This window comes from Aquarana catesbeiana, linkage group LG03, assembly GCF_042186555.1.
Source record: "Aquarana catesbeiana isolate 2022-GZ linkage group LG03, ASM4218655v1, whole genome shotgun sequence".
Classification (NCBI taxonomy): domain Eukaryota; kingdom Metazoa; phylum Chordata; class Amphibia; order Anura; family Ranidae; genus Aquarana; species Aquarana catesbeiana.
In genome coordinates, this window is record NC_133326.1 from 120,190,130 (window position 1) to 120,212,608 (window position 22,479).

At 42.4% G+C, this 22,479-nt stretch overlaps 1 protein-coding gene across 1 annotated transcript in view; it reads left to right on the top strand.

Moving 5' to 3' along the window:
* HCN4 (hyperpolarization activated cyclic nucleotide gated potassium channel 4) overlaps positions 1 to 22,479 on the top strand; it is a 245,417-nt gene that overhangs the window by 149,259 nt on the left and 73,679 nt on the right. Inside the window, exons 2-4 of the mRNA XM_073619083.1 lie at positions 6,980 to 7,403; positions 7,646 to 7,807; positions 20,916 to 21,134. Coding sequence (XP_073475184.1) covers positions 6,980 to 7,403; positions 7,646 to 7,807; positions 20,916 to 21,134 — 805 coding nt within the window. The remainder of the gene's footprint in view (positions 1 to 6,979; positions 7,404 to 7,645; positions 7,808 to 20,915; positions 21,135 to 22,479) is intronic.

A 22,479-nucleotide genomic window follows, 5' to 3' on the forward strand; every position in this document is an offset into this window, starting at 1 on the left:
TCAGAGAATACAGAGCCAAGTATGATTATGTCATGCTATGCTAAAGTAATTTGTATGGAAATTGGTAATGATAACAAGAAAAGCATTACAATAGATCCCCTGCAGCCAGCAGCAATATACCCCCCCAGCAACAATAGACCCCCAGGCAACATAGAACCCCTGCAACAAAATATCATCCCAGCAACAATAGACCCCCGGCAGCAAGACCAGATCTCCCAATAGACTCTCCAGCAGCCAGAAACAATAGGCCCCTCCTTTAACAGTAGATCCCTTCCAGCAGCAGTTGACCCCCCCAGCAACATGACCTCCACCAGCCACAATAGATCCCCCATCAGCAACAATAGACCTCCCCAGCAACAATAGGCCACCACACAAAAACAGATCCCCTCCAGCAACAATAGATCTTCCAGCAGCCAGCATCAGTAGACCCTCCAGCACACCCTAGCACCCCTTGTCATTAGATACATTCAGTGCTGGAGGTGCCGGAACTGCGTTCCCCGCGTTCCCGCTGAAAAAAAGCCCTGTCTTTTTATAACCCTTTCTTATTTTGTACAGTTCAACTACCTTTTTCGCAGATCCTTTGACATTTCTTTTGCTTTCCCCATGACTCAGAATCCAGAAACGTCAGTACTGGATGAAAGATGCAAAGGTCTGTCAGGAGTCCAGAAACGCATTGACCTTTTATACACACACACTAATTACAAGCAAACAGATCACAGGTGAGGATGGTTACCTTTAATAGCCATTCAAACCCCTTTGTGTCAACTTGTGTGCATGTTATCAGTGTGTGTATGTGTTAAAAATATATTTTTTATTTTTTTATAAGTGTCTGCATAATGGGCTTAGAGAGCTGGGGGTGGAGGCTGCAGGTTGGCGTGTCAGCAAATGGCAGAGGAACAACAGTACACTGATCTTCCCAGTGATTAGCTGTGCAGGGGGGGTATGTCAGCACAAGTCTGACCACTGGAGGACAGACAGGCTTAGCTCCTAGCATAGCCAGAAAACTGACTACACTGGGATGGATGTGCTTCCATGTCTAGCATGGTTAGTTTGAAATAGGAAAGCAGAGGGACTGGCAGGATCATCAGGTTTTTTTTTCATACTTAGGAAGCAATGCAAAGAGAACAGAATACTTTTTTATAACAATTACAGTCATGGCCAAAAATATTGGCACCCCTGCATTTCTGTCAGATCATGCACCACTTCGCCCAGAAAATTGTTGCAATTACAAATCTTTAGGCATTCTCATGTTTATTGCTTTTGTTTGTTTTGGTATGACACAAAAAAGTGGAGAAACAAAAAGCCAGATCTGACACATTCCCGGCAAAACTCCAAAAATAGACTGGACAAAATTATTGCCACCTTTTCAAAATTGTAGGAAATAATTGCATTCTAAGTTTGTGATGCTCCTGTAATTTGTAATTAAATGCACCTGTATTAATTAACAGGTGCTGACAATATAGAAATCACACCAGTTAAAATTGTGAAAAACTGACTGTGGAGGTAGACTTCTCTGTCACCTATGGCTCAGGAACCCTGGTAGGGTGACAGGAGCTCCTGAGCACACAGTGAGCATGAGTGCTTGAGTGGTCTTCTGTTGCAGGATGCTGAAGAGTAGTGCATGCGTTGCTGAAGAGCGGGCTTTGCGCTGCTGAAGAGCGGGCTCTGCGCTACTGAAGAGTGGGCTGTGCGTTGCTGAGGAGCGGGCTGTGGGATGCTGCAGAGCAGGGTGTGCTGGCTGGAAGACCGGAACAGGCACAGGTCAGCAGGTTCAGATGCAGGTAAACAGGGTCAGGCAGTCTGGGTCAGCAACAGACAGGCGGATCCAGTGCTAAGTCAGGCCAGGGTCAGTAACAGCAGGCAGATGGGTGGATAAGCAGAAGGAGCAGGCAGAGATGAAATCCAAAGACAAGTCAGGGGTTGGTACAGGCAGTGTTTCAGAAGAGTCAGATGCAGATCAAGTCATTAACAGGGAGTTAACACAGTAACAGGTAACGGATATTCAGGAAATCTAATAGACAAAATGCCAAGCACCCAAGGCCATAGTGCAGCTTAACCACTTCAATACCAGGCACTTAGACACCTTCCCGCCCAGGCCAATTTTCAGCTTTCAGCGCTGTCGCTATTTGAATAACAATTACGCGGTCATGCTACACTGTACCCAAACAATTTTTTTATCATTTTGTTGCCACAAATAGAGCTTTCTTTTGGTGGTATTTGATCACCCCTGCGGTTCTTATTTTTTGCGCAACAAATAAAAAGAGACCGAAAATTTTGAAAAAAAAACAAGTTTTTCTTTGTTTCTGTTAAAAATTGTTGTAAATAAGTACGTTTTCTTCTTAAATGACAGGCACTGATATGGCTGCACTGATGGGCACTGATACGGTGGCACTGATGGGCACCGATGAGGTGGCACCAATGAGGTGGCACTGACGGGCACTGATGATGGGCACTGATAGGCGGCACTTATGGGCACTGATAGGTGGCACTGATGGGCACTGATAGGTGGCACTGGTATGCGGCACTGATGGGCACTCATAGGTGGCACTGATGGGCACTCATAGGCGGCACTGATGGGCACACGTAGATGGCATTGATGGGTACTTATGGGTGGCACTGATGGGTACTTATGGGTGGCACTGATAGGTGGCATGGATGGGCACTGATAGGTGGGCACTGATAGGCACGGATGAGCACTGACAGGTGGCACCGATGGACACTGATGGGTGGCACTGATGACACTGATTGGTGGCACTGATGCTCCTAAGGGTGGCATTGCTGGGCATCTAGGCAATATTATGGTGCCAATCAGTGCCCATTTGTGGGCACAGATTGGCACAGATTGGGCACATGTGGATGGCCATGGGGTACATACCTGGCCATCCACATGTTGCCCCTTCCCTGGTGGTCCTAGTGGTGATCCCTGATGGTCCAGTGTGGTGATCTGAGGGGGGCTGCGCTGATAAGCAATCAGCGCATACCCCCCCTGTCAGGAGAGCCGCCCAACGGCTCTCCTCTACTCGCGTCTGTTAGACGCGAGTGAGGAAAAAGCGATCAACGTCTCTTCCTATTGACATCGTGATCAGCCGTGATTGGACACGGCTGATCACGTGGTAAAGAGCCTCCGCCGGAGGCTCTTTACCAAGATCGGTGTAGCGGTGTGTCAGACTGACACACTGCTCCACCGATCGCTGCGATGCGCTCCCCCGCGGGCGCGCGGCGGCATGTTATCCTGCTGGACCTCATATGCCGCCCAGTCAGGATAACGGAACCACTTCCCGGACGTCAATCCGCTATAGGCCGGGTGGAAAGTGGTTAAAAAGGCCCGCCCGACATTTTTGTGCACACACGCACCTGAAAATTTTCCCACGAACAGATCTTCTGTGCACAGAAATTAGCTTTTCCTGACAGTGTGTCTCTGTGTGCCACATGGAACATGAAGAAGAGAAAGAGCAGCAAAGAATTGTCTGAGGATTTGAGAACAAAAATTGTGGAAAAGCATGGACAATCTCAAGGTTGCAAGTCCATCCCCAGAGATCCTAATGTTCATGTGTCCACTGTGCGCAACATTGTCAAGAAAGTTTTAGCCCATGGCACTGTAACTAATCTCCCTGGACGCGGACAAAAGAGAAAAAATGATCAAAGAGTTTGTTAAAACCTACCTGAAGAAGCCAAAATCCCTTTGGGAGAATGTGCTGTGGACAGATGAAACAAAATTACAGCTTTTGGTGAAGCCCATCATTCTACTCCTTTCAGAAAAATAAATGAGGCCTTTAAAGAAATGAATACAGTCCCTACAGTCAAACATGGTGGGATTGCTTTGCTGCTTCAGCCACTGGATGTGTTGACTGTGTACATGGCATTATGAAATCTTAAGACTACCAAATAATTCAGGGGTGCAATGTAGGGCCCAGTGTCAGAAAGTTGGGTCTCCGACAGAGGTCATGGGTCTTACAGCAGGACAATGACCCAAAGCACACATCAAAAAGCACACAGAAATGGAAAGCACTGAAGAGTACTGAACTGGCCAGCAATGAGCCCAGATCTATATTCCATAGAGCACCTGTGAAGAGATCTCAAAACAGCAGTTGGGAAAAGGAACCCTTCCAATCCGAGAGACCTGGAGCAGTTGGTGAAAGAAGAGTGGTCCAAAATTCCAGTAGAGAGGTGTGAGAAACTCATTGATGGTTACAGGAAGCGTTTGATTTCAGTTATTTTCCCCGCTGACAGCTGAATGTAAAACAAAAAAATTGCTGGCAAAAAAAAATTGTGAAAAAAATGGCGTGGGGTCCCCCTCCAAAATCCATACCAGACCCTTATCCGATCATGCAGCCCGGCAGGTCAGGAAAGGGAGGGGACGAGCGAGCGTCCCCCCCTGCACAATACCAGGCTGCATGCACTCAACATGGGGGGATAGATGCTCTGGGGGGGCATGTTGATGGAGACAAGGGCCCCTTTCCGACAACCATGGGCTGTGGTCAGGGTCTGTGGGCGGAAGGCTTATTGGAATCTGGAAGGGGGCTCCCAGATCCCGCTCCCCCTATGTGAACGGGTATCCGGTACATCGTACCCCTACCCATTCACCCTAAAAAGCAGTGAAATATTTAAAAAAACAAGTCCTTTATTAAATAGAAGCCCCAATCTTCTCACTGAGCTGTCTTTTCCTGAAGCTGTCTTCTTGTGCCATCTTCTCCCAGAGCTGTCTTCTTCCTCACTGCCGGTTACCCGCTAAAAGCCCACCCCTTGATGTGATGACACATGTTGAAGACAGCTTCTTTTTTAATAAAAGACTTGTCAAAAACCGGCTCTTGTTTTTCTTAATATTTACCTGTTTTTTGGGGTAACTGGGTAGGGGTATGATGTACCCTATACCCATTCACATAGGGGGGGCAGGGATCTTGGGGGGCCTATAGTTTGTAGACGCTATAACTTTTGGGCAAACCAATCAATAAAAATATATAGCAGAATATAAATTTGCTGAAATTGATGAAGAAATTTGATTTTTCACATTTTTTGGGGAGTATATTGTTTAGCAGAAAGTAAAAAATATATATTTTAAAAAAAAATGTTTTTGGGTTTATAGTACAAAAATTTTAAAACCGCAGAGCTGATCAAATACCACCAAAAGAAAGCTCTATTTGTGGGGAAAGGACAAAAATTGTATTTGGGTACAGCATCGCATGACCGTGCAATTATCAGATAAAGTAACGGAGTGCAAAAAATGGCCTGGTCAGGAAGGAGGTAAAACCTTCCAGAGCTCAAGTGGTTAACCAAAAAACTGGAAACTGATTGGTTTATATGTAGATCTGCACCAGATTTTGCATTCTCCAGGTTTAGTAAATCAACCCCAATGCAGGGACCTGTATCTGGTCTCTGCACGGCTTTGACTGGATGCAGCAGTGTGGCTTCACATTTGTTTGCAAATCTAGGTAGCTCAGTTTTTAACCTAAAATGGTGAACCTGAGATATTAGATTTTTTTATGCAGACTACTTGGAAAGTGTGTTGGGGAATTTTAGTTTTGTTCTGTGTATTGTGTTGCACATTTACACCTTTCCTTTTGCTAGTTATAAATTGATCTGAGTAGCTTTCATTTTTACTCAGATGGTAGGGTCAGAATTTGGTGTAAACAACATGAAAGCATGGATCCATCCTGCCTTATATCAACGGTCCACGCTGGTAGTGTAATGATGTGAGGGATATTTTCTTTGCACACGTTCGGCCCCTTAGTACCAATTGAGCATGGTTTAAATGCCACAGACTACCTGAGTATTGTTACTGACCATGTCCATCCCTTCATGACTACAGTGTACCCATCTTTTCATGACTACTTCCAGCAGGATAATGCACCATGTCACAAAGCTCAAATCATCGCAAACTGGTTTCTTGAACATGACAATGAGGTCACTGTACTCCAATGGCCTCCACAGTCACCAGATCTCAATCCAACAGAGCACCTTTGGGATGTGGTGGAATGGGAAATTTGCATTATGGATGTGCAGCCGATGAATCAGAAGCAACTACGTGATGCTATAATGTCCATATGGACCAAAATCTCTGAGGACTGTTCAACACCTTGTTGAATCTATGCCACAAAGGCAGTTCTGAAGGCAAAAGGGGGTCCAACCCGATACTAGCAAGGTGTACCTAATAAAGTGGCCTGTGAGTGTATAATGCATTTAAATCTTAATTATGAAAACAAACTAAAACAAAACTTTTAGACAAAAAAGTGTTAAACCCTTTCAGTGGAAGTCCAGCACACAGGAATACAAGTTTTGTCAGACCTGCCAATCATCTGACTGGGGGGCACTTCTATTGCTGCTTTTGCCATCATTGTCAGTGTTAGAAAAAAACTGTATACCTTTTTTGGCTGTAGAAGCCTAATTGAAGTCAATAGCTCTCTGTATTAGGAAAATGTCCAGTTCTGAGATGCAGGCTTTCTTAAACTAATCATCAGGGTTCCAGCGAGTGTGTGAGTGTGTGGGGGTAGGCAAGATGTTCCCATTACTCTTGCACTGAAGGGGTTTTCAACTTTTTTTTGAAAATTGAAAAACCCTTTTAATAAATACCTTCCATCTCATCCTGTATTAATGGCCTAATATCATGTACAAGCTCTTTACACATGGCTCTGACATTTCTGGCCTTGTTCCACGATGATTAATGTGATTTTCATCTAAAGCTTTTATTCTTTGTATCCTTCACTTCCATCTCATAGCTTGTTATTTTTTAATGATAAAAAGTGAAAGTGAAGGACATCCTGCAATGGATAGTCTTATACTGTTTGTACCTAATACCAGAACTCTCTTGCTTTATGCATGCATCATGGAAACAATGTAATCAGAACTTGTGCTTTATGGATGTATCATGGAAACAAAGTAAAGAAAGATTGTTGACCATACATTTCTTGTGGCATAAATATTTCCTATATGCTGTTGTGTAAAACTTTGAGTATGCACTTACAGTGTTTTCTTTTACTTACAGGTTTTACTGGGACCTCACTATGTTACTGCTTATGGTGGGAAATCTAATCATTATTCCAGTAGGCATCACTTTTTTTAAGGAGGAGAACACCCCAGCTTGGATTGTTTTTAATGTTGTCTCTGACACCTTTTTCCTTGTGGATCTGGTTCTGAACTTTCGAACGGGCATAGTAGTAGAAGACAATACAGAAATTATCCTGGATCCACAACGCATCAAGATTCGCTATCTAAAAAGTTGGTTCCTTGTGGACTTTGTATCCTCCATTCCTGTGGACTATATATTTCTTATTGTAGAAACACGTATTGACTCAGAGGTTTATAAGACTGCCAGGGCCTTACGAATTGTCCGTTTCACTAAAGTGCTAAGTTTGCTACGTCTCTTAAGACTTTCTAGGCTCATCCGGTACATTCATCAATGGGAGGAGGTAGGTCTTCTGTTTTTGTCTGAATGCATTTTTTAGTCTTACAGATCTTGCATACTTGTACAACAGATTATTGTGATTTCATATTTTTTAAATTCAATTATTATATGTACACTTTGCTTCTGCAACACCTGGTAAGTTACATAACCCTTCTCAGATGGATTACGTCATTCACCTGATCACTACCATTGTCATGCACAGTTTGGCTGTATCCGTTTCTTAATTCTGAATATTTTTCTCTGTAGATTTTTCACATGACTTATGACCTGGCAAGTGCTGTAGTACGCATTGTTAATCTAATTGGCATGATGTTGCTGCTTTGCCACTGGGATGGCTGCTTGCAGTTTTTAGTGCCCATGTTGCAAGATTTTCCTGACAAATGCTGGGTATCGCTGAACCGCATGCAGGTAAGTCTAATAATATTTACTTGAGAAAAGTCAGTAGTAATGCTTTTACTTAATATATTGTGTACATTTTATTAAATGTGATGGTTTAGGTCGGTCTGTGAAAAGACATATCAGGAAGTGTTCCTCCTTCACTGGACCGTTTCCACTGTGAAGGGTAGTTAAAGCATTATTTTTTCACAGAAAATTAAATGATCACAGCTGGTATTTTTAGGCTTCTGCCCAAATATCTGACATCCAAAGCAACACCAAGCTTTGTTACAGAATTATAACAAAGTGTATGAATACCCCAAACTTTTATTTTTACATTTGAATAGTGTAGAAGGGTTTTATTTTTGCTTATGTCCCCACCAAGGAGATCCACCCTCTATATTTGTCTTGGTGGTTGTCACTGAGGCAGGAATTGAAGGTAAATTCAGGAAAAGGGAAATTTTCCTATGATCTGCCTAAAACTATTAAACAGCGAATTTCCCCTTATTTTGAGAGGTTTCCTTTTGCTTCCTTTTGTGTCTCTGTGAAAGTGAAAGGAAATCCCACTCCCCCCCCCGGTAAGACATAGAAAAAAAAACAGTAAAAACAGTTTCAACCATTCCATAGTCTAGATGCAACTAAAGAAAAAGGTGAAAAGGTTTGGCTTTACATATACTAGCTAAAGTGTGCTCATTCCAGAATGGGCATATTACAAATACTATAATAGTTTGTTTTGCCACAAGTCATAGGATTTGGTTAACGCTTCACGAAATGTTGACTAGTATCCTGCAGGATAAATGAACTCTATTTTAGAAAAATTGGAACCCCTCAATAAGATATTTACAATCCTCGATCTGAGCCTCATTGCCATGTAAACCATACCAACTGTTGTCACCATCCACCCAATGCTTTAACTGGGGATATTGTGACAAGAGTACTTTTTGCACCTTTGTAAAGCCAACTGGATTGATTGTATTTTGTATGGCTGTTCAACTGTTTTATGCTCAGCGCATTCTCTTTCTCCTGACAATCATTGTTGGATATGGTGAGTACAGTTCAACCATGACTGCTGATTGAAGTTTCCTTGTATTCACACCTGCTCTCTTACTTTATTTAAAATTTCAATAAAATATTAAAATAAAAAACAGAGTGGTTTGACGGCAGGCAAATATGTGAAGGAGAAAAGTGTGTGTGTGTGGGGGGGGTATAACGGTGGACAGTATGGGCAGGAGTGCAACGCAGATGAGATGACCAGAGGTTTAATGTGAATGCAAGGAGTGCAGTGCCGGAGTGAAGCATAGACTGCAGGTTGGGGATAATGTTTGTATGCAGAAGCTGGAGCAGTGTGTGGGGGAACATACAGGGGTGTGTGTATGCAGAGTAGCTGAAGCAGTATGAAGGGAAGCCAGGACCAGGAGGGAAGTCTGTAGAGGAGAGTGTTTGGTGTACATTTTGTATGCAGGGTAGCTGTGTGCAGGGCATATGAGGGGAGTGTAGAGGAGTAAAGGGATGATGCTAGATATGCAAGCAGAGGAGCCAGCAAGACATGAAGAGAATGGTGCAGAGAGGCAGCAGCACTGGTCAGATCAGAGGAATAACCCCCTCCACAGGGAGGAGGTTCCGGAGAGACAAGTGTGAAGCACAGTGGCAGTATAGAGATGGTTAATACAGCTGCCAGTAGAAGTTTGTGAATAGGAAAATGAGTGCAGAGAACCAACAGCAATGAGTGAACCAAGGGAGAACTGTGCTGTGTTTGATAAGGAGTGGGAGGTCAGATATGTGAAGAGGAGTCAGAACAGGCATGGGTAGGTGTGGTGTGTGAAGACGCACAGGGCATACTTGGAGAAGTTAGTAGGTTTGTGCAGAGTAGACGGGACGGGGGTTTTTGTGCACTGTACCGAGAATGGGAAAGGCAGACATTGATAGGAACCGCAGCTCCCTGGAGTTGTCATGGGAACTTGGGGCTCCCCATCTTCCAGAGATACTGGGAGCAGCATTGGCAGGATTGGCATGCAGGGATCCTGGGAGGCAGAGGAGGAGGCTTGCAAATTAGAAATCCTAGAAGAAAGGATTATTGAAAGCAAGCGCATCATGATAGGATGTATTTGAGCAGTGGGGAGTGTGAGGGTACCAGAGGATCAGACAAGAAGGAAAAATCACTACTCTTGGCAGAATTACTCAATGGCAAAATGAAACTATGATGACCAAACAAAACTCTAACTTAGCTTTTTTTATTATTAAAGAGTGTGTCAAGCCAAAAACTGTTTTTCTAATTTTAGTCAGAGTTTCAGGATTAGAACTGCTGTCAGGATTTCATTGCTATCCAGGGCTCCGTTGGAGGGATTTACCCTCACTTCCTATTCAGCTGACAACAGCTTTACCAGATAGGTAATTAGGGAAAATCTGGAACAGGGACAAAGACAGAAATGCAAATCAAAGAGGGGATAAAGCCTTTCCCTATTCTACCAAAGAAAAACATTTTTATTTCTATGTTGCTGTCAGGAAGTTCACTTCAGTTCCTGTGTGGTAAAATGTTGTCACCTGGACAGGAAGTGAGGGTAAATCCCTCTAATGGAGCTCTAGATAGCAGTGAAAATAGGATAGGGGTTCTAAACCTTGTCGACTCCATCCAAAACCCCTTCACATTACAGTCCCCGCCTTTTATATCATTGCCCTTAGTACCCCCCTTCACATAACATTCCCCTCTCCCCTTTACATCAGTGTCCTCAGCCCATTTACATCAACCCCCCCCTCCTACCACTACAAACCCTTACCAGTCATTTCTTACACAGCAGGGCAAAGGGCCAGTGGCACAGCAGGTCTGGATGGATGACAGTAGCTGCCTAACCTCTCTTGTTAACAAGCAGGTGATTGGTGCTAGGACCAACCTACATCCTTGGGGCACTTAGGCACCTAGACTGCTAAGTGGCACAGTGTTTCAGATAGAACCATCACACAGTCAGGGTCCGGACCGTGGTCCACCATTTAACTACCTTTGTATTTTGGCTATAACAGCAGTTCAGTTACTGCAGCATGTGAGGGGAATAACATTTTTCCATAATATGGAAAGCCTAATGCTTAACTCCAGTGGTGCAATGCCAAATAGTAATGAGAATACATCATATTACAAGGTATCTCTGGTCTGGATAGTTACTTGTAAGTGTATCACCTATAACTGTACTTTAAACCAACAAAAACCACATGAATGTCGTATGCATGATACAGAACACATAGTGCTTCACGTGTCTTAACATATACAGTATATATGTGAAATGAAGATCATCTTGTCTTTGTTCTTGGTGAGTTTGAGCACCTGTCTGTGACACTGGATACTGTTGGGTAGTCCTTGTTAATGTAACAGAAACCCAGGAGTAATGTTTCAAGATGAACATTTAAGCAGAATGTGGAAATGAATTTTCAAAAGTTGGTACATTATGACTTAGAAATAGGACATTGTTACATCTGAATTTTTATGCCAAAGGAAGTATTATCATTTCAGAAAAATAGAGTTTGACAATCAAGGAATGTTCATCAAAAGTTGTGATTTTGTTTCAAGTAGACTGACAGTTCCAGACCATCATACTTTAATGCTGCATTTCGTCTGATTTAGATCTTCCTGTATATGTATGGACATTTCTTTTACAGTACAAAACCAATTTAATCATAGGACAGAGATACAAAAATCCAGGCTCTACCCAACTGCTTACAATTAGGCATATTCACTAAGCCTGACCGCATGTTTACAGATACATACTTACCAAAACAGTCAGGGAAATGAAAAACTATGTTACTTTTTTACCACTAACTCAAGTATATAGAGAGTTTCAAAATTAAATTTAGAAGATCATTTATAAACCTGTTGATATAAACGACTTTAGTTTTGCTGTGCTTCACTTTGCAAATATTGCTTCTCTATTCTACATTATATTTGTAAATTGTGATGTCAATGTCACATGCTAAATGACAAAAACTAGGAAAAAGTAGACAAGTTTGTTAAAAGGATAACAGCATAAAAAGGCGAAAAACTAACTAAAAAACAATTAGACCCCCTTGAGTAAATAACCCTCTCTCCATGGAAAAGAATATATTTGGTCTAAGGCTATCTGCAAAAAAAAAATTCTGGGTATTATTTGCAACTTTTGTAGAAAAACAAAAGATATATATGACTACATAATACAGCTTTGCAAATAAGCAAAGTGTTTAGAAACAAAAGGCAGCTATTTTAAAGGGTAAAAAAGATGTACACCATTTTTTATGAGTGAAATTCTGTTTGGTGGTTCTTTTTTTTTTTTTATACTCAATGGTTTTTATGCCAGGAGAATTTAACAGTTTAATGTTTTCCAACCATTTGGTGTACTTTATTGAAATACACCAAATTTAGTTGACGAAAATATTTGCCAGAATTTTTGTCAAGGGCATGTTTTCAGTGACGAAAACTAAACGAAAATCAATTCGAATTTTCATAAATAGACAAAAACTATGACGAAAATCAATTCCAATATTCGTCAACAAACGAAACAGAAAGAAAATGTGAGGGAGGGATGTTTACTTACATGAACTTTTGCTTTCCTCAATGCTCCGCCTGTAAAGCCTGTGGATGATTCCCCTCCCACCAAGCAAGGTGGCAACTCTAGCATGCTTATTAGCGTGACGTGCTAGCACTGTGCAGCATTACAGGCCTCCTCAGATGACCGCCCAGAGTATTGTGTGCATTACAGGCCTCCTCAGACCATCCAGTGAGCACTGTGTGCTATTACAGGCCTCCTCAGACCATCCAGAGAGCACTGTGTGCTATTACAGGCCTCCTCAGACCATCCAGAGAGCAATGTGTGCTATTACAGGCCTCCTTAGACGACCGCCCAGAGTATTGTGTGCTATTACAGGCCTCCTCAGACCACCCAGAGAGCACTGTGTGCTATTACAGGCCTCCTCAGACCATCCAGAGAGCACTATGTGCTATTACAGGCCTCTTCGGACCATCCAGAGAGCACTGTGTGCTATTACAGGCCTCCTTAGACGACCGCCCAGAGTATTGTGTGCTATTACAGGCCTCCTCAGACCACCCAGAGAGCACTGTGTGCTATTACAGGCCTCCTCAGACCATCCAGAGAGCACTGTGTGCTATTACAGGCCTCCTCAGACCATCCAGAGAGCATTGTGTGCTATTACAGGCCTCCTCAGACCATCCAGAGAGCACTATGTGCTATTACAGGCCTCTTCGGAGCATCCAGAGAGCACTGTGTGCTATTACAGGCCTCCTTAGACGACCGCCCAGAGTATTGTGTGCTATTACAGGCCTCCTCAGACCACCCAGTGAGCACTGTGTGCTATTACAGGCCTCCTCAGACCATCCAGAGAGCACTGTGTGCTATTACAGGCCTCCTCAGACCATCCAGAGAGCACTGTGTGCTATTACAGGCCTCCTCAGACCATCCAGAGAGCACTGTGTGCTATTACAGGCCTCCGCAGACCATCCAGAGAGCACTATGTGCTATTACAGGCCTCTTCGGACCATCCAGAGAGCACTGTGTGCTATTACAGGCCTCCTTAGACGACCGCCCAGAGTATTGTGTGCTATTACAGGCCTCCTCAGACCACCCAGAGAGCACTGTGTGCTATTACAGGCCTCCTCAGACCATCCAGAGAGCAATGTGTGCTATTCCAGGCCTCCTCAGACCATCCAGAGAGCAATGTGTGCTATTACAGGCCTCCTCAGACCATCCAGAGAGCAATGTGTGCTATTCCAGGCCTCCTCAGACCATCCAGAGAGCAATGTGTGCTATTCCAGGCCTCCTCAGACCACCCAGAGAGCACTGTGTGCTATTACAGGCCTCCTCAGACCATCCAGAGAGCACTGTGTGCTATTCCAGGCCTCCTCAGACCATCCAGTGCATTACAGGTTCTCAAATCTTAATACAATAAATAATAACATGTTATTAGATTTTTACTCCAGGGGTATATAAGGAGTTTGGCAATTCTAGATAAATGCTTACATAATATATTATAATGTAACTAAACCCATTAGATTTTAGTCCATTAAAATGATTTTAATCAACTAAAATGTACTGGAGATTTTAGTCAACTAAAATACAACTAAAACTAAAACAATTTAGATAGCTAAAATAGGACTAAAATTAAAATGCATTTTAGTCAAGACTGTGGCTAAAACTAAATCAACATTTGATGTCAAAATTAACACTGGACACCAAATTAATAAAGAGGTGTACTTTGATGGTATAAGGTTTGCATGGTTAGTATGACACAAAGACAATGGAAAACATTTTTTTGTAATTCCACCTCTCCCTCTTTCTCTGAGATCATCAAGTTTGTGGGATGTACATTCACCTTTTTTTTTTTAATCAAAATTTATGCACTTCTCTCCAAAAATACAGCACTTTTTTTTGTTCATATGACGTCTTGTCAGAAAGTGCTGATGGTGCAGCGGCACGATCTGTCACCGGCTGTGTCCACAGGACACAGCTAATGACTGATCAGTGTACCAGCTCGCTTCTGGTACCATGCAACCACCATGACCATCGTGGCCAATCACACCAGGTAACATGACAGTCGTACACAATGGATGGCTTCCTTTCATGCCATCCATTATGTACAATTGTGTTGCTAGCTGTGATTGGTCAATTTGATCACATGGTACAGACAGGGCCAATCACAGCCCATCTGTACCATGTGATTAGCTTTGACCAATCACAGCTAATCACAACAAAAGAAAACTGAATGATTCATTTCCATTCAGTAAAATGCTTGCTTATAAAGCAACGTAATGCACTACTATAAGTAAACATAACGTGTAATAAAAAACAAAAACTTGATCGCTTGCCCAGTAGTACAATGTTACTATGGTAACATTATATTGCTCTGGTCACAATATGTTAAAAAAAATAAAAAATATCGTAAAAAAAAAGAAAATTTTTTTTTTCTTCCAAACTGTCAACAGTCAGTGTCCCTGATCACTGACACACATTATTTGATGACACTGTACTGCACTGGGGACAGTATGTAAAAAAAAAAAAAAAAAATTGTGAATTTTTGTTTTATTATTTCTTCATTTTCCAAAAAATTATGACAAAAAAATTACAACTTCAAAAAACCGGTGATGCCTCTTACATACCTTGGACTGTCTACTTTTCAAAAAGGGGTCATTTGGGGGGTATTTGTACTGTTCTGACATTTTAGGGCCTGAAGAAATCAGACAGGCCATCAGTACATCAGGACTGATACATTTTCAGATATATACCATAGTTTGTGGACTCTATAACTTTCACACAGACTAAATATTATGCACTGAATTGGGATTCCCCCCAGCCCACCCTTTAATTTACCTGAACCAAATTTTGATCCAGGGCTGTACACAACTCCTCTCTCTCCCTCCTCACTGGGCAGACTGATAGCAGCGGGAGCAGCGGGAGCAGATGCTGCATTCAGGACTTTTCCAAATTTACTGCGCCCGCAGAGCAGTGGTGTGAAGTCCCACTGGATTTAAATGGAAATATTTTTATTGCATTTTTCTTGTGTTTTTAGCAAGGTAAAAATGCAATAGTGTGAAAGGCCCAGAGAATATTAAACCCACTCTGCTTAGCAGAGATTCATGGCACTCTGGGGTTGATTTACCAAAGGCAAATAGACTGTGCACTTTGCAAAGTGCAGTTGCACTCTGAAAGAACAGTAGCTCCAGTGCTTAGTAAATGAGCAGAAGCCCTGCTGACTTCCATTATCCAATCATGTGCAAGCAAAAATGCATTTTTTTTCATTTTCTTTGCATGTGATTGGGAATTCTTTGTAAAGTGAAACTTTACCTTATTTACTAAGCTCTGGAGCAACTGTTCTTTCAGAGTGCAACTGCATTTTGCAAAGTGCACAGTCTATTTGTTTTTGGTAAATCAACCCCACTATTCAATGAGTGGTCAAAAGCGCTTGTGGGATTTATCTCAATACACCAGAGGGTAAGGCTATTCCAAGCTTTAACCAGACCCAGCTCATAGGATAGGAAAACAAAGAAAAGAACCAGGCTTCATAGTGTAGTAAGCAGGATAAAACTCTTTGTTAAAAATAAATTGTGCCCCCCTCTCCCAGCCTCTAACCTTCTAGCCTCCTTTCCTCTCCTAGCCTCCACTTTCCCTTCTCTAGTTCCCTACTCAGTTGGCGCTTAAGCTCCTTCCCTCTAGCCTCACCTTTCTGCCTAACTTTCTTCTAGGGTTGCCACCTTTTCTTCAAGCCAAACCCGAACACTGCAGCGGTGCACAGCAGTGTTTTCTTGTAGTATACCCTGTAGGATTAGTAAAAGGCCTGGGACACCTTTGGGTCCACCAAGGAGAGTAATAATGTGGAAGGATGGGGGGGTGGACATGGGGGGGGGGTTGTTGGTAGTATAAATAGGAGGGGCTACAAGGGGGGATGGGGGTCAACCGAGGAAAGGAAGGTGGGTGGGGGGATGACTGGGGATAGAAAAAGGGGATGCAGCAAAGATAGGTGGTAGGTTGGTGGAGTTGGGGGAGATACAGACAAGGATGGGGAGGGGGGAAGCAATGGAATGAGTCTTGCAGAGAGAAGGGAGCTTGCTCTATACGGTTAGGGATGTGGATGGAGGTAAGCAAGTAAGCAATGATCACAGGAGGACCATAGTCAGTGGTAAGGGGAAGGAAGAGGCTGAATAAATGGGAGAGTGGCAGTTCTGAAGTGAGATGCGGCATTGCTAGTGGGAGTGAGAGAGAGAGCAGCATGTAATGTGAATGAAAGGCAGTTATGTTGTGTTACAGTGAAGGTGGACCAAAGCATGGATGGATGAGGAGCAGGGTAGGCTCGGGGAGCAGCCAAGTGAGAAGGTGGGTAGAGTGTAAACTGAAAGTGCAGATGGAGAGGGAGAGCTGGGGGCTGTGAGCGGCCGAAGGTGCAGTGAGAGGGGAGAGTTGGGCGCTGTTAGAAGGGGAATCCTAATGAGATTAGGTCTGAATAATGTGTCTGGGTTTCAGGTGAACTGAAACCCGGACACATAATTCAAAACCTGAACTGTCCGGGCGAATCCCGGACAAGTGGCAACCCTACTTTCTTCTGATTTCCGCTCCTTTTTAGATCTGTCTAGGCTATATATTGCTCCACTTTTTGGATTATGGTGGGCCCATAGGACACCCCAATGTTGTGGGGAGCCTCTCCGGGACCCCTTGGTCCTCATGGGTCCATGAACACTCTTATTTATTGCTGTTGTGTCAGCTCTCGTTTTTTCTGTTCATGTATCACCTCATTTTTGCCTTCCTTGTGAGCTAACTCTTGTTACCACTTCAATCCTAGCCCCTGCAAGGACGTAACTTCTGCATGTTAGTTTTTATTTGGTTTTAACAAATAGCTATCAAAACAGAAAAATAAATTGTGCACTCACATTAAAAAAAGAACATTGGTACCTAACGCTAATAGATAGCTGCAGCATGAATCGATCCTAGTACTATGCATGATGATGTCACATTAGGTGCTGCCCCGGCTGCTAGGCGCTATGTGTGATAACATCACTATTTTATCAGCTACCTGACACTCTAGCTCCAAAAGTTTATTAGATATGCAAGGAAGAAAATGGAACGGTTACTGTTTTTCTGCCATATGGAGCTCTGATCAATAGCACATAACTTACCTTTTTAAGAGGTGATTTTAAACCAAGTAAATCTAAACTAACTAACTGGAAGAGATTTCATTTGAAAAAGTATTGTGCTTTTTTTTGCATCTCATGGCTCTGATCTCCTCCAGCCTCTTTCATCCATTTCCTGTTTGCATGCACTTGCTCCAGTGTCAGCTGCAGATCATTGCTCTGGACTGTCTTCTTGATCCCGTCAACAGAAAAGCATGCGTGTGTAACATGTATCATACATCTGCTTGTTGTCTCCATCAGAGGTGCCTGTGACAGGGCAAACGCACACTTGGGAGACAGGGACAGAGAGCTGTCACCCTATAACAGGAAGAGTCTGAACAAGAACCAGATATCATTTGAATAAAAGCTGAAGATTTAACAAGATTGAAAACATTTTGGAATTACATTAGCATGGTAAAGCCTATATGAGATTTTAGTGATTGGGTTTAGATCTACTCTAGAGGGATTTTTTTTTTTTTAAACAAAAAATAACATTTTAAATTATTCATGCAATTCTTTTAATTTATTTCTAACAATTTGTCTTGGGAAGATCACTGAAACATCTGCCCTATTTTCATTAGCACATGTTTACGTCTGTGTGTTTTTCACTGCAGGTTACTGTTGTGTAAAATGCACATAATGTCCTGTCTATTTTTGGGAAAGGGGCTGTTTACCTTCAGTATTTGTGCCGTGATGCATTCAAGGGTGCATTTTGAAACTGCTGTATGCTGCAAACCATAGCCTGGATGCTGCAATCAGTATTTGCTAGGATTCCTTATCACTGCAAAATCTTCAATGCAAATCTGTGAAAGAGCTCTGAATTTAAATTTACACAAGTGATCCTGAATGCTGTCATTTAACAAAAATTGTCATGTTCATTTTCTGTGCTGGTCTGATGAATGGCTTCAACCCAGTGTAGCTTTTTTATGTAAATCATTTTATTTCCTGCCACATGAATGAACAATTCGCCAAAAATGTTTTGAACTGGATCATCCTTCTCTCACACATGTGTGATGCAGGAGAGTAATTCACATAAACACTGTCCTGAGATGATATTGGTTCCATCAATTCAACACATAAAATACAGACAGCAGAGAATGGAATCACCCTATAGAAGATGAAATTCATTCGACACTGTCATATTTTATTTCAGCTTCATCTTAGCAATATCATATATTATGTGTCTACCTGTGATTTATTATCTATTTTTGCTTATAGCATCCAAAACAGATAGGTTTAACTGTATTTGTTAGCATATACACTATATTGTCAAAAGTATTGGCCTGCCTTTAGACCCCTTTCATGCTGGGGCGGTTTTCAGGCGCTTTAGTGCTAGAAATAGCCTTTGCTAAGTGGCTGAAAACCGCCGCTCATTAATTCCAGTGGGCCTTTTCACACTGGGGCAGTGCGCTTGCGGGAGGGAAAAGTCCTGCAAGCAGCATCTTAAAGACGGGTTGGGAGCGCTACCAAAACGCCCCTGCCCATTGGGCAGCGCTTTCAACGTGCTTTCAAAGAGCTGCAAAACTGGTGTTTTTAGCCCCTTTTTGGGGATTAAAAGCACCCCGCTTAAATAGGTAAAGTGCCACTAAAACGAGTGGCGCTTTAGTGCTAACACAGCGGCAGCCCCAGTGTGAAAGGGTTCTTACACACACATGAACTTTAATGGCATCCCAGTCTTAGTCCGTAGGGCTCAATATTGAGTTGGTCCACCCTTTGCCGCTATAACAGCTTCAACTCTTCTGGGAAGGCTGTCCACAAGGTTTAGGAGTGTGTCTATGGGAATGTTTAGGCATACTTCCAGAAGTGCATTCGTGAGGTCAGGCACTGATGTTGGACGAGAAGGCCTGTCTCGCAGTCTCCACTCTAATTCATCCCAAAGGTGTTCTATCATTTCTTCACCCCAAATTTGCTCATCCATGTCTTTATGGACCTTGCTTTGTGCACTGGTACAAATCATTTGGTGGAGGGGGGGGGGGTTATGGTGTGGGGTTGTTTTTCAGGGGTTGGGCTTGGCCCCTCTTTTCCAGTGAAGGGAACTCTTAAGGCATCAGCATACCAGGACATTTTGGACAATTTCATGCTCCCAACTTTGTGGGAACAGTTTGTAGATGGCCCCTTCCTGTTCCAACTTGACTGTGCACCAGCAAGGTCCATAAGGACATGGTGAGCGAGTTTGGGGTGGTGGAACTTGACTGGCCTGCACAGAGTCCTGATCTCAACCCGATAGAACACCTTTGGGATGAATTCGAGTGGAGACTGCAAGCCAGGCCTTCTCGTCCAACATCAGTGCCTGAACTCACAAATGGCTTCTGGAAGAATGGTCAAACATTTCCATAGACACACTCCTAAACCCTGTGGACAGCCTTCCCAGAAGAGTTGAAGCTGTTACAGCTGCAAAGGTTGGCCAACTCAGTATTGAACCCTACGGACTAAGACTGGGATGCCATTAAAGTGTGTGTGTGTATAAAGGCAGGTGTCCCAATACTTTTGACAATATTATTATTTTTATTTATTTTAGGTACTTATATAGCGCCGTCAATTTACATAGCGCTTTACATATACATTGTACATTCACATCAGTCCCTACCCTCAAGGAGCTTACAATCTAAGGTCCCTAACTCACATTCATATACTAGGGACAATTTAGACAGGATCCAATTAACCTACCAGCATGTCTTTGGAGTGTGGGAGGAAACCAGAGTACCTGGAGGAAACCCACGCAGGCACAGGGAGAACATGCAAACTCCAGGCAGGTAGTGTCGTGGTGGGGATTTGAACCAGCGACCCTTCTTACTGCTAAGTGAGAGTGCTACCCACTACACCACTGTGCCATCCGTGTATTTACACAAGTTTCTGTCCTTTCCCATATTATGTCAGCCTATAAAACCTAAAGTGTTTTCATTCTTTTTCTTAGAATTACTAAGTAATGTTAAAAACTATTGTCTTATCATTTATTTTGGTGGAGTGGAGTTAAGCTGTCTGGTTGTAAAATATATCCATGTCTAGGTTATGTGTGGTTTGTATAAAGAATCTAAATCCACGGTCTTGCTTTTCCTTTTAGGCTTTATGTAATTTGTATAAAAATCTAAATCCTTATACGTACTAGTTTACAGCTCATGCAATTTGCACCAGAAAACAAAATCCTAAACTCAAATGAATGCTACTGTTAAGCCCTGCTGACTATGATAGCATAATCTCTTCAGATTAGCAGGGAAATGGACTCCTGTAGGTAGATGTCATAGTTAGACACAAGTGAAATCTAATTTGGGTATATTCCAGCAATACTGCTAATGGACACTGAAACGTTTTGGAGTACGACTATTTTAGCTGTTCAAGGAACAGATTTATAACTTTGATCATGTTCGACATTGTCTATAACAAAATCACAGCAATAATTAACATTTTCCTTACTGAGCTAGCTGATGTTGCACAGGATTTGAAAAAAAAAAAAACTGGTTCTCTTTAAAACCTGTGATTATAACGGGAAAAAATATATTTTTTATGTTTCAGAATGCCTCATGGGGAAAGCAGTACTCCTATGCCATTTTCAAAGCCATGAGTCACATGTTGTGCATTGGATATGGTCAGCAGGCACCAGTGGGTATGTCGGATGTCTGGCTTACTATGCTAAGCATGATTGTTGGTGCCACTTGCTATGCCATGTTCATTGGCCACGCCACTGCGCTTATCCAGTCTTTAGATTCATCACGACGGCAGTATCAAGAAAAGGTAGGTGGGGTTTGTTAAGTGGTGCATAAGTCTAAGGAGTTATATATGTAATAGTATTTTTTTTTTCATGATTTGCTGTTAATGAAATTAAAAATTGTTACGGAAAAACATTGAATGCACGTAAATTAATAATGACTGACTAGGACAAGTTTATAGCATAAGTCTGCACTGTGCTAGATATGTATTGTGAGTACAACAGTTTTATAAAGTGTTAACTGTACTTACATATGGCATCGTGTTCACTCGTCTGCTGCTTGAAAGAACTAATTTCCAGATCCTGTACTGTTCTGCCATGCAGCCTCTGCAAAGCAGGAGTCTTAGGGATTTCACATTCACTCAATGTTGCTGAATTACAGCTCCAGGCATGGAAAGGCATTATTGCTTAGACGTGAGATACTGCTTAAGGTAGTTGATCTTTTATCATTTATTTTTTATTCTTAAAGCTATAGTACTGTACTTCTAATATAGATATTTATAGCTAGTGAGTCTTTGCCTTGGTCCAGCGTCTGTATGGGCTCACCATCACAGGAGCAAAGCACTACCTAGGCTAAGAAAATAAACACATGTACCACACACCAACATTGTTATACAAAAAGTTAGTGGTACCGGCAGTTTCTACATAAACTCATCCAATAACTCACACACAACATGTTTGATTGACTTGAATTACCTTCATACTTTTAACAAGTTGGCCACCATTCTGCCTCCTAAGTTGGCCAGTCTACAAAGAGGATCTTGTCCTTTTTGAAAATAGCAGCGGAGCCAACAGAAGTAGACACATCTGCTCAGCAGGCTTTACCAGCATGCTCTCTCCAGTGACTGCTACAAACAGTAATCCCTAGATTGACCATGTCCTCTGGGGGCACCATTAATTAACCACTTGCCTAGTGAGCACTTTTACCCCCTTCCTGCCCAGGCCAATTTTCAGCGCTGTCGCAATTTGAATGACAGTTGCGCGGTCATGCAACACTGTTCATCAAATTCAATTTTTATAATTTTTTTCACAAAAATAGAGCTTTCTTTTGGGGGTATTTAATCACCACTGGGTTTTTTATTTTTTTGCTAAATAAATGAATAAAGACTGAAAACTATGAAAAAAATAACTTTTTTATAGTTTGTTATAAAACTTTGCAAACAGTTTATTTTTCTCCTTCGCTGATGTGTGCTAATGAGGCCGCACTGATGAGGCAGCACTAATGGGCATCCATGAGCACTGATAGTCTGCACTGATAAGTGACGCTGATGAGGAGGCGCTGTTGAGCACAGATTGACAGCACTGGTGTGCACTGTTGGAACTGCACTGATAATCAGGGCACTAATTATCAGTGTCCCAGTTATCAGTGTA